The 17,500-nt window shown below is 46.8% G+C and overlaps 1 protein-coding gene across 1 annotated transcript in view; it reads left to right on the plus strand.

Annotated features, from left to right (window-relative positions):
• The first annotated feature begins 1,350 nt into the window (after nt 1–1,350).
• Nucleotides 1,351–17,500, plus strand: part of LOC139209358 (voltage-dependent L-type calcium channel subunit alpha-1D-like) — a 19,441-nt gene continuing 3,291 nt past the window's right edge. Inside the window, exons 1-8 of the mRNA XM_070839018.1 lie at nt 1,351–1,372; nt 8,482–8,885; nt 9,194–9,294; nt 10,213–10,318; nt 12,028–12,167; nt 14,679–14,830; nt 14,934–15,086; nt 16,192–16,388. Of these exons, the coding sequence (XP_070695119.1) occupies nt 1,351–1,372; nt 8,482–8,885; nt 9,194–9,294; nt 10,213–10,318; nt 12,028–12,167; nt 14,679–14,830; nt 14,934–15,086; nt 16,192–16,388 (1,275 nt within the window). The remainder of the gene's footprint in view (nt 1,373–8,481; nt 8,886–9,193; nt 9,295–10,212; nt 10,319–12,027; nt 12,168–14,678; nt 14,831–14,933; nt 15,087–16,191; nt 16,389–17,500) is intronic.

Genomic DNA, 17,500 nt, shown 5'->3' on the forward strand with positions numbered 1-17,500 from the left:
CTCCACTACACACTAACACACTGACTAACTAGCACACACACACTATAGACCTCCACTACACACTAACACACTGACTAACTAGCACACACACACTATAGACCTCCACTACACACTAACACACTGACTAACTAGCACACACACACTATAGACCTCCACTACACACTAACACACTGACTAACTAGCACACACACACACTATAGACCTCCACTACACACTGACACACTGACTAACTAACACACACACACACTATAGACCTCCACTACACACTAACACACTGACTAACTAACACACACACACACACTATAGACCTCCACTACACACTAACACACTGACTAACTAACACACACACACACTATAGACCTCCACTACACACTAACACACTGACTAACTAACACACACACACACACTATAGACCTCCACTACACACTAACACACTGACTAACTAACACACACACACACTATAGACCTCCACTACACACTAACACACTGACTAACACACACACACACACACACTATAGACCTCCACTACACACTGACACACGATAACGTTATAAACACGTTTTAAATCAAAAACAGAACAAACTAAAATATTAAAGATCTTTATTTTTATCTTTATTCTCTTCAGAGAGAAAAGAATCAGCTCCTTTAATTCAGACCTTTATTCTGTCTGCGCCTTTAATTCTCCAGCTGACCCCCCCCCACACACACACACACACACTCACACACACACACACACACACACACACACACACACACTCACACACACACACACACACACACACACTCACACACACACACACACACACACACACACACTCACACACACACACACACACACACACACACACACATGCTCACACACACACACACACACACACACACACACACACACACACACACACACACACACACACACACTGAGCCGTTCTATTTAATCCCCAGTTGGTAGAGCGGGCGAACGAGGTAGAGAGACACTGGCAGAGAGAGAGAGAGTCAGATTAGTGAACCGAAGCTGAAGAAACGAGCAGAATTTCTGTCCTCTGGATTTATTTCATTTCTCTTTCATCTCCCCTCACTTCTTCCTCAGGTTGGATGTAAATCGATGAAGTGATGAAGTGATGGAGTGAAGTGATGGAGTGAAGTAATGGAGTGACCGGCAGCTGAAGAAGAAGAAGAAGAAGAAGAAATACATTTGTTCACGGCTGAAATGTAGTGAAGTTGATTGTTTGTGAGTCTGAAGAAGAAGAAGAAGAAGAAGAAGCGGAGGAGGAAGCTGATGAGGATCAAAGCCACTGGAGAGTGATTGATTAACGATGATTATTGGTGATCGGAGCTGAGCAGCCAGCGGAGATGTACGAGGACAGAGGCAGAAGTAAGAACCTGCTTTCATTTGATTCACTGATTCACTGATTTCAGTCTCAGGTCCAGTTTTCTCATTTTCAGTTTGCAGAATGAGTTTCTTCTTCTTCTTCTTTTTAAATTTTACCCACAATCCATCAGTTCAAAGCCTCAGTTCATGGAAACATTTCATCATTAACAATAAAAAACGTCAAACGTTTATTCACGACTTCTCCTGTAAAAAGTCCTACACGTTTCTGCCTGTTGTCACGGCAACCAGCAGGTGGCGTTAACGAGACCTCCGAGGACCCAACGTGCGATTTGACGTTAAGAAGGAAAATGTTTGTGGCGCCGCGATTGTCAGATGACCACATGGTGGCGCTAGAAGAGTCAGCCGGGCTCATGACTGGTGACGGGTTCGTTTAGCACGTTAGCACGTTAGCACATTAGCTCGTTAGCTCGAGATAACGACATCGTTCATCACCAGAAAATAATTAGTAATAATTGATTATGGAGAAAATAAAAGTGAGCGTGTGGTTCATTAGACCACAGCTGACTTCTTCATCATCACCATCATCATCCTCTCCTTAATGACAGGGGCTGATCTCCATGTTTCCTCGGACACAAACACACACTGATCCGGCGTGTTCGGTTTAAAGGGCCAGTTCGTATCGTTGGTGTGTGGTTGTCTGAAGTCCTTCTCCACAGTGTTACCTACAGTAGACCGTAGGGAACCTTTAAATCCACCAGACTCCATTCACAAAAAACATAATTTTAGTTCCCAGAACACAGGACCTGCTGCTGCCTCCATCAGTCAGTTAGTTTGTGTTATTGTGTGACTTTGGAGTTTTAAAGGATTAGTTCAGATCCAACACAATCTGTGTAACACACAATAACACCAACATATTAACTGAGCAAGGCATGACTCCCGGGCTCTGTGAGCTAAAATCCCTGTTTTAGTGAATGTAGTCTGGTGTGTGTGCTGTTTGTGGTTAAACCAAAAGGATCTTCCAGGTCTCTCTCTGTAGGGATCCTTTCCATGATGCTGTCACACACTTAGAATAACACTCTGAGCCTGTCAGTGGATCAAACAAGCTCTTTTAGTGGACCTACTGTGATCAGGTGCAGTTGTCCCAAAGGATCACGTTGCAGCCATTGCAGCCCGTTTGGTGTCTGCTGGCTGAGGTGATCTACTGGACCAGTTCCAACACTTTTACTACCTACCAGTCACTCATACACCAGGATGTGGACAGAGAGGATCATGGGTAGAAACAGGGGAGTGACCCTTTAAATAAAGGTCAAACTTCCAATATTTAAGAATCAAAGATCACTTAACTGTTCATACTTTAACTCCACTGATACTACTTGTGTACTGTTACTGTAAAACTACTCCTGAGACCTTTTCATCACGACCTCTGAGTGAAGCTTCCTGAACATGTGACCTGTGACCAGAGTTGGCTTCAAGGATCAACGTGTCGTCACTGTTTCCTCTGCAGGTGACGACACTGGGATAGAAAATGTTCATTCATTCAGTCATTCAATCAATCATATGTGACTGCAAGAGGCCCGTGCAGCTCTGTCAGTGAGGACCCACACAAGCACAAACCTTGGAACCATTTTCACATATTCTGGTGTCTAAATGACTCGTAGGTACAAAAGGTCCAGTTCATCACTCTCCTGAATTACACCAGACTCCATTGACAAAACAGTCGTTTTCCCTCACAGAACTCGTGAGCTGCTGCTCTGCTGCTGCCTCCATCAGGTGGTTTGTTTGTCTTATTGTGTGACTTTGGTGTTTCAGAGGATCAGTTCAGATCCAACACAACATCTGTGTAACACACAGCAACACAGACACACTGACTGATGGAGGCAGCAGCAGAGCAGCAGCTCCTGTGTTCTGGGAGCTAAAATCCCTGTTTTAATGAATGTAGTCTGGTGGTTTTGAAGAATGTCCCTCTGTTAGTCGTGACAGTAAAGTGGTGAACTGTTTGGCTGGTGGTCCTCCTGTGAGGCTCAGCTGTGTTTCCTGTCGGGTCGGGATCATCAACAGTTTCATCAGTTCATTTGGTCTTATGATGTAGTTAATATGTCGTGTTTATTATGATATATATCTAATGTAACATCTGAATCTTTGGTCTCTGAATGAAAGAGTTTGTTCTGAGCTGCTCTTTCTGGAAACAGTCTGAAAGAACAGTTCTGACCAGGAGCTGGAGAGAGAGACACTGACTGACTGATGTTTAGTCTCCTGGTCAGCTGACTGCTGCAGCTGGACAGGTGAGCGCCCATGTGACATCAGGGAGGGCGGGGTCAGCAGAGGTCACCACCTCCATCACTTTAAGCAGGACTCAGTTTAATCCTCCTGATCCTAACGAGGGATCCGACTTCCTGAATTAAGATGGCCTCCGCGGACTTTCTGATAACGTTGCCATGGAAATGAGCATTAACACACATGACATCACTGGTTACCGTGGCAGCAGAGTTAATCCCCCTTTGTTCCACCCATGAAAGGAGGCTTATTTTAACTTTATCTGGACCTCTGCAGAGACCTGTAGAAGTGGGTTTGATCCTGATGAGACGAGAGCCGACGGCTGGTTCAAATATGAGATGTCCGAGCGTCCTTAAACGCAGCAAGCTATGTTAGTGATAACGGACAATATGACAACAATGGATATTGATTGGACTATTGGACAATATATTGATTGATTGATTATAAGATCACATTTCCAGAACTTGTAACACAAAGTTTCGAAATCCTGACATCCCAACAGAATAAATGCATCAGTCTGAGCGATCTGATTGCTGCTAGGGGCGTTACTAGGGTGTTACTAGGGCCGTTACAAAGGGTGTTACTAGGGGCGTTACTAGGGGAGTTACTAAGGGCGTTACTAGCTGTGCAACTAAGGGTGTTACTAGGGGCGTTACTAAGGGCCGGTCTACTCGCTGGAGCGTGACTACTACTACGAGGAGTCTACTGACAGGACTGATCGCTGTCCAGGTGTTAGTCAGAGCCCCAGAGTGTGTTTCTATGGAAACAGATGAACAGTTGTAGCGTCACAATATCCCACTGGAATAATTTTATTATTATTGGTACAACAGTGATGCGTTCAGGCGCTTTGGAAGTTTAAACGTTTTTTATGGAGCATCTACCGTTTGAGTTTGTTGGTTCAGGGAGGAGGTGACTGTGTGCTGCTTATCTGAGGTGTGACAGTTGTTACCTGTTCACCTGTTCACCTGTTCACCTGGTCACCTGGTCAAACATGGTCAAAATCACCTGGTCACAAATCAGAGGAAAAAGAGTCAAGAAGTGTAAAGCAGAAGCAGCAGCCAACATGTTTACAGCCTCTGCTCGTGTGTGTGTGTGTGTGTGTGTGTGTGCAGCTGATTCCAGGTGATCATATCAGACGTGACGAAGTATTGATCAGACTTCAGTGGTGAAAACATCACTGCTGCTGCTGAGAGTCTGAGAGCAGAGAAGAAGAAAAACGGCCCCAACATTCACTAAACGAACCGATGACCTTCCAGCTGGACCAGGCTGGAGGGCAGTGTGACACACACACACTCATCACACACACACACACACACACACACACTCATCACACACACTCATCACACACACACACACACACACACTCATCACACACACACACACACACACACACACACACTCATCACACACACACACACACACACACACACACACACACACACACACTCATCACACACACACACACACACACACACACACACACACACACTCATCACACACACTCATCACACACACACACACACACACACACTCATCACACACACACACACACACACACACTCATCACACACACACACACTCATCACACACACACACACACACACACACACTCATCACACACACTCATCACACACACACACACTCACACACACACACACACACACACACACACACACACACACACACACACTCACACAGTTGGAGACGGGGCAGTGAAAAGTAGTAAGTTAACAAGGCGGATGCAGGGTTGTGTGCAAGTGATGAGACGCACCGCTACACCATCACACACACACACACACACACACACACACACACACACACACACACACACACACACACACACACACACTCTGCTGTCATGCTGATGTGAGTTGACTCGGGGTAATTCGGGGATAATTAGTCGGTTCTTGTTCCTGCGGGTGAAGCAGCTCCTCCACAGGAAGAAACAACGTGACCCACAGTCATGTGACCTGGACCGGCCAAACCTCGGCAGCTCATTGGACGGATGGTAAACCTGCTCTGAGTTCAGTCGAAGGAGGGACTTTAAAGGGCCATTCTGCGGTAGAGCCGGTTCTCCGGCTGGTGCCACTAAATCACCACCAAAGAAAAAGACACAGCGAGATGACGCCGTCAAAGGAGCTCCGGTTAAAGCTCAAACAGCCGAAACCTTTAACCGTCTCATGTTGTCTGTGTAACAATTATAAGTCGGCCCCAGGAAAATCAGCTAGCCAGCTAACTTCCTGTTAGCCCTCTGCTAACTTCCTGTTAGCCCCGTGTTAGCCCCTTGACTGTCCAAACGTTATCGGATTTGGCCACAACATCAAACCGTCGTGTGAAAAACAGAGCATGTGGGTTACCCATAATTCTCTTTGTGCTTGAAAATATAGAAAACATGACGGAAATCAGATTCACGTGTATATTTGAGGAAAGATCGAACACAGACACACACACACACTCTGACTGACGGAGGCAGCAGCAGAGCAGCAGCTCTAAAATCCCCGTTTTAGTGAATGGAGTCTGGTGCGTGTGCAGAATGTCCCTCTGTTAGTGGTGACAGTAAAGTGGTCATTTGTCAGTGCATCTATCTAATCGTGTTTATCTGGGGAGCCCACTGGGCCAGAGGAGGACCCCCCCACCCTCAGGTGGATATGTGACCTGCAGACACTCTGAAGTGAAATATAACAGATTCCCTTTAAACTGAATGAAAAGGAAATCTAGGAAATCACTAAACAAAGATGAGGAGAGATCATCATGTGATCTGACTGTGAGTGTGTTCAGGGTCCTCAGGTACTAACACATAAATCATGGCCCAGATCACACACACACACACACACACACACACACTCACACTCACACACACACACTCACACTCACACACACACACACACACACACACACACACACACACACACACTCACACAGACACAGACACACACACACACACACACACACACACACACATACAAAGATCTAGGTCACAGCTGTTCACTACAATATTTCTGTTTTCACGTCCTCTGGAAACTGTCACTTCCCTCCTCTCTCCTCTCTCCTCCTCCTCTCTCCTCTCTCCTCTCTCCTCCTCCTCTCTCCTCTCTCCTCTCTCCTCCTCCTCCCTCCTCTCTCCTCTCTCCTCCTCTCTCCTCCTCCTCTCTCCTCTCTCCTCCTCCTCCTCCTCCTCCCTCCTCTCTCCTCCTCCTCCCTCCTCTCTCCTCCTCCTCTCTCCTCTCTCCTCTCTCCTCCTCCTCCTCCTCCTCCCTCCTCTCTCCTCCTCCTCTCTCCTCCTCTCTCCTCCTCCTCCTCCCTCCTCTCTCCTCCTCCTCTCCTCCTCTCTCCTCTCTCCTCCTCCTCTCTCCTCCCCTCTCCTCTCTCCTCCTCCTCCTCCTCCTCCCTCCTCTCTCCTCCTCCTCTCTCCTCCTCTCTCCTCTCTCCTCCTCCTCCTCCCTCCTCTCTCCTCCTCCTCTCTCCTCCTCTCTCCTCTCCTCCTCCTCCCTCCTCTCTCCTCCTCCTCTCTCCTCCTCCCTCCTCTCTCCTCCTCCTCTCTCCTCTCTCCTCCCTCCTCCCTCCTCCTCTCTCCTCCTCCTCTCTCCTCCTCCTCCCTCCTCCCTCCTCTCTCCTCCTCCTCTCTCCTCTCTCCTTCTCCTCCCTCCTCCTCCTCTCTCCTCCTCCTCCCTCCTCTCTCCTCCTCCTCTCTCCTCTCTCCTCCTCTCTCCTCTCTCCTCTCTCCTCCTCCTCCTCCTCCTCCCTCCTCTCTCCTCCTCCTCTCTCCTCCTCTCTCCTCCTCCTCCTCCCTCCTCTCTCCTCCTCCTCTCTCCTCCTCTCTCCTCTCTCCTCTCTCCTCTCTCCTCCTCCTCCCTCCTCTCTCCTCCTCCTCTCTCCTCCTCCCTCCTCTCTCCTCCTCCTCTCTCCTCTCTCCTCCCTCCCTCCTCCTCCTCTCTCCTCTCTCCTCCTCCTCTCTCCTCCTCCTCCCTCCTCCCTCCTCTCTCCTCTCTCCTTCTCCTCCCTCCTCCTCCTCTCTCCTCCTCCTCCCTCCTCTCTCCTCCTCCTCTCTCCTCCTCCCTCCTCTCTCCTCCTCCTCTCTCCTCTCTCCTCCCTCCTCCCTCCTCCTCTCTCCTCTCTCCTCCTCCTCTCTCCTCCTCCTCCCTCCTCCCTCCTCTCTCCTCTCTCCTTCTCCTCCCTCCTCCTCCTCTCTCCTCCTCCTCTCTCCTCTCTCCTCCTCTCTCCTCCTCCTCCTCCCTCCTCTCTCCTCCTCCTCTCTCCTCTCTCCTCCTCCTCCCTCCTCCTCCTCTCTCCTCCTCCTCTCTCCTCCTCTGGAAAAGAAAACTGGAACTCACCTGTTTAAGTTGTGCACAGTTAAGGGCGTGGCCTCTCTGACTGACAGGTGGGTGCTGTGATGGCTAGCTAGTGGCTAGTCGCTAGCTGTTTGCTCGGCTTCGTGTGGCGATGACTACGACCAGCCCTTCATCATGACAAAACGAACCCAGGTGAAGCGGGATGCTTTGCAACAATGGCCGCCGCCTGTCTGTTATTACGCAGAGTCTGTGATTGACCAATCAGAATCAAGTATTCAACAAAGCAGTGTGATAATCAATCAAATCAAAGAAATCCTTCCCGTGCTGCTCAGATTAATCTCAGTCCGCCGGCGTCTCTTCCTCATCTGTTCGTTTCCTGTTATGGTTTAACTGGTGCAAACTTTAAGCTGACGAGCGCAGCATTAGGTCATTAGCTAGCGGGTTAGCCCGCTGTGGCGCTGTTAGCTAGCGGGTTAGCCCGCTGTGGCGCTGTTAGCTAGCGGCATAGCCTAGCAGTTGACCGAACCTCTGCGTCTGTCCTTCACCACCTGTGTAACATCAACCATTTTCTTCTCTGTCGGTCTCCAGGTGCTGGTCGTAACGGCTACACCAACACAATGGACGGCGAGGAAGGAGGGGGCGAGGGTGAGGAAGAGGAGGAGGGAGGAGAGGGGGATGGAGGAGGAGAAGGAGGGGAAGAAGGAGGAGAGATGAGGGATGTAGAGTGGGACGAAGAGCTGGATGGAGAGGACGAGGGAGCAGTGAGGATGACAAGAACAGACACACTTCACTCAACAACGAGTTCGACCGGAACGCAGCGGAGGAGAGGACAGCACGCCAAGAAACAGGTGAGACGGCACGCCAAGAAACAGGTGAGACGGCACGCCAAGAAACAGGTGAGACTGCACGCCAAGAAACAGGTGAGACGGCACGCCAAGAAACAGGTGAGACGGCACGCCAAGAAACAGGTGAGACGGCACGCCAAGAAACAGGTGAGACGGCACGCCAAGAAACAGGTGTGACGGCACGCCAAGAAACAGGTGAGACGGCACGCCAAGAAACAGGTGAGACGGCACGCCAAGAAACAGGTGAGCTGACATGTTAAACACTTCCTGTTTTACAAGAGAAAATGTTTTTGAACTGATGAACTGATCTGTTAAACTGCTGCTAACGTTAGCCTGAATGCTAACAGCCTCTGGTTGGTCCTGGCTGCTCGCTGGCTGTTGGCAGACTTATTGATGACAGTGTTACGTATGACGGTGATGATGAAGATGATGATGTGGTCACTCTTCCTCCTCAGGTGCAGGGCAGTAATCAGGTCCAGCGAGCTCCCAGAGCGTTATACTGCCTGAAGCTCAACAATCCAATCAGACGAGCTGCGCTCTCTATCGTCGAGTGGAAGTATCCTTGACTCCGACCAATCAGCTGTCAGCTTACTTCGTTAAAATACCAGTGATGATGTAACTATTGTTTCAGGTCACATTGTCCTGTTTGTTCTGCATCAGGCCAAACTGAGCCACTACAACGACCTCCAACACACCATCACAGTTGACGATTTTAAAAACAAAGGATTCAATTTGATTATTGGAGGCTCCTCATTATCAGTACAGCTGCCAGTCTGCTGCTAACAAGCTAGCTGCTCCTGCCTAGCAACAACATGGAGTCTGTTGTTCAAGGTCATTAGTTGGTCCAACTGAAGTTGAATTGGATTTTTTTGTCAGTTCCAGCAACAGATCAGCTTGATATCAGGGAGAAATGTGGATCTTATTTTACTTCTTGGTTTCATCATGGTGCCCCCTAGTTTTGCATTCATTCAGCTGAGCACCATCAGGTCGTCTGCATAGATGGAGACTTTATGTTGATACAGCCAATCAAATCGTCATGAGGCAGTGACGTCATTGAGTGCTGTGTCACAGACGGGAGACGAGCCAATCGGCAGCTTCATATTACAAGAGTCTGAACAACATCTCACATTAGCTTCATGCTAATGCTAATAAACTAAACACATGAACACACGTCTCGTCCTGAACCGCAGTTTGTTGAATGAGCCGCCAAGCAAACAGCCAGCGGTCACTTTGCTGGCCAGCAAGTTAATTAGCTGCCCATGAAACAGCCGGTAAACGTACCTGCAAATGCTAACAGCTTACTTTGTCGCTCTTCTTCTACGGCACAAGAGGTCATTAAACACAGACGGGGTCAAAACATAAAACAGAGAGTTTCTAATATTTCTCATATTTCCCCCATCTGGGCTCTGGAATAATCAGATGAGATTGTTGTGGTAGTTTTGTCCCTGCTGAGCTTCCTTAGCGCGTCTCTCAGGCCGTTCGACATCTTCATTCTGTTAGCCATCTTTGCTAACTGCGTCGCTCTGGGAGTCTCTAAACCGTTTCCTGAAGACGACTCCAACTCCACCAACCATGACCTGGTGAGCCCTGGACACAACTACACAACTACACAACTACACTAACACACAACTACACAACTACACTAACACACAACTACACAACTACACTAACACACAACTACACTAACACACAACTACACAGCTACACAACTACACTAACACACAACTACACAGCTACACTAACACACAACTACACTAACACACAACTACACTAACACACAACTACACAACTACACTAACACACAACTACACAACTACACTAACACACAACTACACAGCTACACTAACACACAACTACACAACTACACTAACACACAACTACACTAACACACAACTACACAACTACACTAACACACAACTACACAGCTACACTAACACACAACTACACAACTACACTAACACACAACTACACTAACACACAACACACAACTACACAAACACACAACTACACAGCTACACTAACACACAACTACACAACTACACTAACACACAACTACACAACTACACTAACACACAACTACACTAACACACAACTACACTAACACACAACTACACAACTACACTAACACACAACTACACAACTACACTAACACACAACTACACAGCTACACTAACACACAACTACACAACTACACTAACACACAACTACACTAACACACAACTACACAACTACACTAACACACAACTACACAGCTACACTAACACACAACTACACAACTACACTAACACACAACTACACAGCTACACTAACACACAACTACACAACTACACTAACACACAACTACACTAACACACAACACACAACTACACAAACACACAACTACACAGCTACACTAACACACAACTACACAACTACACTAACACACAACTACACAACTACACTAACACACAACACACAACTACACAACTACACTAACACACAACTACACAGCTACACTAACACACAACTACACTAACACACAATACACAACTACACAACTACACTAACACACAACTACACAGCTACACTAACACACAACTACACAACTACACTAACACACAACTACACTAACACACAACACACAACACACAACTACACAACTACACTAACACACAACTACACAGCTACACTAACACACAACTACACAACTACACTAACACACAACTACACAACTACACTAACACACAACTACACAGCTACACTAACACACAACACACAACTACACAACTACACTAACACACAACTACACTAACACACAACTACACAGCTACACTAACACACAACTACACAACTACACTAACACACAACTACACTAACACACAACACACAACTACACAACTACACTAACACACAACTACACAACTACACTAACACACAACTACACAGCTACACTAACACACAACACACAACTACACTAACACACAACTACACTAACACACAACTACACAGCTACACTAACACACAACTACACTAACACACAACACACAACTACACAACTACACTAACACACAACTACACTAACACACAACACACAACTACACAACTACACTAACACACAACTACACTAACACACAACACACAACTACACAACTACACTAACACACAACTACACTAACACACATTCACACACACACACACACACACACACACACACACACACGTTAACACCCACAGGGTTCATCCTCTGGAGAGCAGGAACATGCTGTTGTTTGCTGTGTGGTCTGAGAGGAACGTGTTCTCCGTGTCTCAGGAACAAGTGGAGTACGTCTTCCTCATCATCTTCACCGTGGAAACGTTCCTGAAGATCCTGGCCTACGGTCTGGTGATGCACCCCAGCTCCTACATCCGCAACGGCTGGAACCTGCTCGACTTCGTCATCGTCATCGTTGGGTGAGGAAGACTGTTCTATGTTCTATGTTCTATCTGATCTCTGTTCTCTTTTTTAGATGTTGGCTTTGGTTTGAGTTACTGGTTCTCTGATTGGTTCTGTCTTCAGACCCTGGTTCTGTCTGTAGACTCTGGTTCTGTCTGTAGACTCTGGTTCTGTCTGTAGACCCTGGTTCTGTCTTGGTTCTGCAGTAAATGGGATGTGACTGCAGTAAACTCTGCTCAGTGTTTCTGCCCTCAGAGTTTGAGCGGATGTGACGGCTGATGTCGCTGCTCGCTGTGACCACACACACAGAGAACCTCCAGCGTTCTGCAGGTTCTCCTCGGGGCGTCCACACACGTGCCCTCTCATGAACCATAGTCATGTCCTTCTGGTTTCTGTGAGCTTTTAGCTTCAATTCAGCTTTTCCTGAACCTGCTGAAGTCAAAGTTCACCTTTAGATCAGTTTAGTAACGTTGACCTGATGAAAGGTCAGAGGTCAGAGGTCAGAGAGCAAAGGTCAGAGGTCAGAGGTCAGAGGTCTTCACACATCAGATGTCTCTGCCCAGTTTAGTTCAGACTTTGGAAAGAAAACAACCAAATTGTAATTTTACATATTTCAAGCTTTAAAAAATGTAAGTAAGTAGGAATTTAGAGCGGAATGACTTGATTTAAAAGCCACCAATGACACCTGTGGGTGCAGTCCACAGGTGGAGGTAGACCCTGGTGCTGTTTGTGGGTGCAGTCCACAGGTGGAGGTAGACCCTGGTTCCGTCTGTGGGTGTAGTCCACAGGTGGAGGTAGACCCTGGTTCCGTCTGTGGGTGCAGTCCACAGGTGGAGGTAGACCCTGGTTCCGTCTGTGGGTGCAGTCCACAGGTGGAGGTAGACCCTGGTTCCGTCTGTGGGTGCAGTCCACAGGTGGAGGTAGACCCTGGTTCCTCACACCGCCCTCCTCTGTTGGTCTTTGTCCTCGCCGCGGGACGACGCTGACGTGACTCGAGATGACCTCAGAGCGATGATGATGATGAAGCCTGTTGTCATGGTAACGCTGCCCGAGGACACCGCGTTCCACTTTGCAGTCAGAGCGGCTGGATGTGGGACACCGAGACCTCCTTGTAGGAGTTTATTATTTTGACTCGACACTGTGGAAAAAAACCAAACAACCAAAAGCGGCTCTGGGAGGACGCTCTCATACACGACGCTTCATCACATCACAATCCATCCCATAGTTGTTGGGACATGTCAGACTGGACGACCAGCTAACAGTATCTGAGAGTTAGTTTTAGCCCAAATCAAAGCAGTAAAACAGTGATTGTACAGTTTTAATCTCAGGTTGAGTCAATGTGACGGGTTATTAAAGCTTCAGCTGTCAGTGGGTAAACATCCCATAATAAGTCGGTCACGCTGTAGCTCAGCGGTCAGACAGAACACCGGCCTTGTGCTCCTCTGCAGAGCGACCTGAACAGAGGAGGAGGACTCCTCAGACGGTCTGACAGAGAGGAGACAGAGACAGAGAGAGAGACAGAGAGAGACAGAGAGAGAGAGAGACAGAGACAGAGAGACAGAGAGACAGAGAGAGAGAGACAGAGAGAGAGACAGAGAGAGAGAGAGAGACAGAGAGAGAGAGAGAGAGAGAGAGACAGAGAGAGACAGAGAGAGAGAGAGAGAGAGAAAGAGACAGAGAGAGAGAGACAGAGAGAGAGACAGAGAGAGAGAGAGAGACAGAGAGAGAGAGAGAGAGACAGAGAGAGAGAGAGACAGACAGACAGAGAGAGAGACAGAGAGAGACAGAGAGAGAGACAGAGAGAGAGAGAGAGACAGAGAGAGACAGAGAGACAGAGAGAGAGAGAGAGAGACAGAGAGAGACAGAGAGAGAGACAGAGACAGAGAGAGAGACAGAGAGAGACAGAGAGAGAGACAGAGAGAGAGAGAGAGAGACAGAGAGAGACAGAGAGAGAGACAGAGAGAGAGAGAGAGACAGACGGCCTCTTATATGCCTGGACCACACCTACAGGTGTCTCCTTCTCTGTTCTCCAGAGTCTGGCTGGAGAACAGGGAAGGAGACATCACAAGGCCGTCACACAGAGAACTTCCTCCTGCAGCTTTAAGGATGAACAAAGGGTGCAGCAAGATTTGTTTCTGCAACTTGTAACTGTACATTTTATTCATGTTTAGTTCATCCATTGTCTATACGGGGGGGGGGGGGGGCTCATGACCCACTAAATTATGTCACCTTTTATCCATCTCCATGCACTTATCAATCTGCACAGTATCAAAGCCTTAAACTTCTGATTTCCGTAATCATGGTGTACCTCATGGCTCAGCACTGGGCCCCCTCCTCCTCTCTGCATAATTCCTACGTTTTAGGACAAAAGTTTCACAACTACAATATTTATGTCCACGTTAAGCAGACGTCCCTCTTCACTTCAGACATCTTTCTCACCTCCAAACTGCAGCTTCATTTCTCATGAGCTGAGCTTGATTTTAAGCTTGTGTTTCCTTCATGTTCTGTTGTTGTGGTTGTCTTTGCAGGTTGTTCAGTGTTGTCTTGGAGACGATGACTCATAAATCTGGGGAGCAAGCGACAACCCATCACGTGCCGGGGAAACCGGGAGGTCTGGACGTCAAAGCCCTGAGAGCCTTCAGAGTCCTGAGGCCCCTCAGGCTGGTGTCTGGAGTCCCCAGTGAGTTTACCAGGCAGGATGGAGAGTGTGTGTGTGAGTGTGTGTGTGTGTGTGTGTGTGTGTGTGTGTGTGTGTGTGTCCTGATGCTCTGTGTGTCTGCCAGGTCTGCAGATTGTGTTGAACTCCATCATGAAGGCGATGGTTCCTTTGCTCCACATCGCTCTGCTGGTTCTCTTCGTCATCATCATCTACGCCATCATCGGTCTGGAGCTCTTCATAGGACGCATGCACAGGACCTGCTACTACATAACAACAGGTACGCATTCTGTGTTCTCATGAGCTAATGAAGACAAATCTAAAAAAGAGCAGGAAGATCTAAGAAAACATCTAGTGAACCCAGTAAACCCTGCTGTAACCCCCCAACTCCACTCTCAGTCACATCACACATGATGAAGACCAAAATTAAAAGATAAAAGATAGCAGCCAGTACAGAGCGACAGAAAAAACAAACATGCTCAGTGTGTCACGGCTCATCAGAGAACCCAAACTGTGACACAGATCCAAAGTAAAGATCTAAAGGTTTCTTTACTGTTCAGATAAGTTCTATTGTCATTGCACCAGTAGAGCAACGACATGTGTTGTGCTAAAAACACCTACAAATACACTGTGTGACATAATGAATGAATATAATATAATATAATATAATATGATATAATATAATATAATATAATATAATATAATATAATATAATATAATATAATATAATATAATATAATATAATATAATATAATGATATAATATAATATAATATAATATAATATAATATAATATGATATAATATAATATAATATAATATAATATAATATAATATAATATGATATAATATAATATGATATAATATAATATAATGATATAATATAATATAATATAATAATATAATATAATATAATATAATATAATATAATATAATATAATATAATATAATGATATAATATAATATAATATAATATAATATAATATAATATAATATAATATAATATAATATAATATAATGATATAATATAATATAATATAATAATATAATATAATATAATATAATATAATATAATATAATATAATATAATATAATATAATATAATATAATATAATATAATATAATGATATAATATAATATATATGTGCTGGAGCCAAAACCAGAATCATCATCAGCAGTAACCGACCATCATGTCGCATATTAGAATAAAAAACCAAATAACACTTGTAAGATAAAAGACATAACCAACATGACGTGAAGTTGTGACCGCACCTTTTGGGTGAGTCACATGAGCGGCGTGTGATGCGACGACCTGTAACTGGCCAATGAAATCGCTCCTGGCGGCGTGAGTCCAGAGGATCCAAGTGAACTGGAACTACCGTTCCAGATACCTACGTGGAGGACGACCCGGTGCCGTGTGCGTTCGCCGGTCACGGCCGCCAGTGCAACATTAACGGCTCAGAGTGCCGGGGCAGGTGGGACGGGCCCAACGGAGGAATCACCAACTTCGACAACTTCTTCTTCGCCATGTTGACGGTGTTCCAGTGCATCACGATGGAGGGCTGGACCGACGTCCTGTACTGGGTAAAGGCCTTCATTCAGCAGGCCTCATCATCCTGTCTGTCCCTGTCTGTAGCTGTCTGTAGCTGTCTGTAGCTGTCTGTAGCTGTCTGTCCCTGTCTGTAGCTGTCTGTAGCTGTCTGTCCCTGTCTGTCGCTGTCTGTAGCTGTCTGTAGCTGTCTGTAGCTGTCTGTCCCTGTCTGTCCCTGTCTGTAGCTGTCTGTAGCTGTCTGTAGCTGTCTGTAGCTGTCTGTAGGTGTCTGTAGCTGTCTGTAGCTGTCTGTCCCTGTCTGTCCCTGTCTGTAGCTGTCTGTAGCTGTCTGTAGCTGTCTGTAGCTGTCTGTAGGTGTCTGTAGCTGTTTGTAGCTGTCTGAAGCTGTCTGTCCCTGTCTGTAGCTGTCTGTTCCTGTCTGTAGCTGTCTGTAGCTGTCTGTAGGTGTCTGTAGCTGTTTGTAGCTGTCTGTAGCTGTCTGTAGCTGTCTGTAGCTGTCTGTCCCTGTCTGTCCCTGTCTGTAGCTGTCTGTAGCTGTCTGTAGCTGTCTGTAGCTGTCTGTAGGTGTCTGTAGCTGTTTGTAGCTGTCTGAAGCTGTCTGTCCCTGTCTGTAGCTGTCTGTTCCTGTCTGTAGGTGTCTGTAGCTGTCTGTTCCTGTCTGTAGGTGTCTGTAGCTGTCTGTAGCTGTCTGTTCCTGTCTGCTCCTGTCTGTTCCTGTCTGTAGCTGTCTGTCCCTGTCTGTAGCTGTCTGTAGCTGTCTATCCCTGTCTGTAGCTGTCTGTCCCTGTCTGTAGCTGTCTGTCCCTGTCTGTAGCTGTCTGTTCCTGTCTGTAGGTGTCTGTAGCTGTTTGTAGCTGTCTGAAGCTGTCTGTCCCTGTCTGTAGCTGTCTGTCCCTGTCTGTAGCTGTCTGTTCCTGTCTGTAGCTGTCTGTCCCTGTCTGTAGCTGTCTGTAGCTGTCTGTAGCTGTCTGTAGCTGTCTGTCCCTGTCTGTAGCTGTCTGTAGCTGTCTGTCCCTGTCTGTCGCTGTCTGTAGCTGTCTGTAGCTGTCTGTAGGTGTCTGTAGCTGTTTGTAGCTGTCTGAAGCTGTCTGTCCCTGTCTGTAGCTGTCTGTTCCTGTCTGTAGGTGTCTGTAGCTGTCTGTTC

This window comes from Pempheris klunzingeri, chromosome 11 (genome assembly GCF_042242105.1).
Source record: "Pempheris klunzingeri isolate RE-2024b chromosome 11, fPemKlu1.hap1, whole genome shotgun sequence".
Taxonomy (NCBI): domain Eukaryota; kingdom Metazoa; phylum Chordata; class Actinopteri; order Acropomatiformes; family Pempheridae; genus Pempheris; species Pempheris klunzingeri.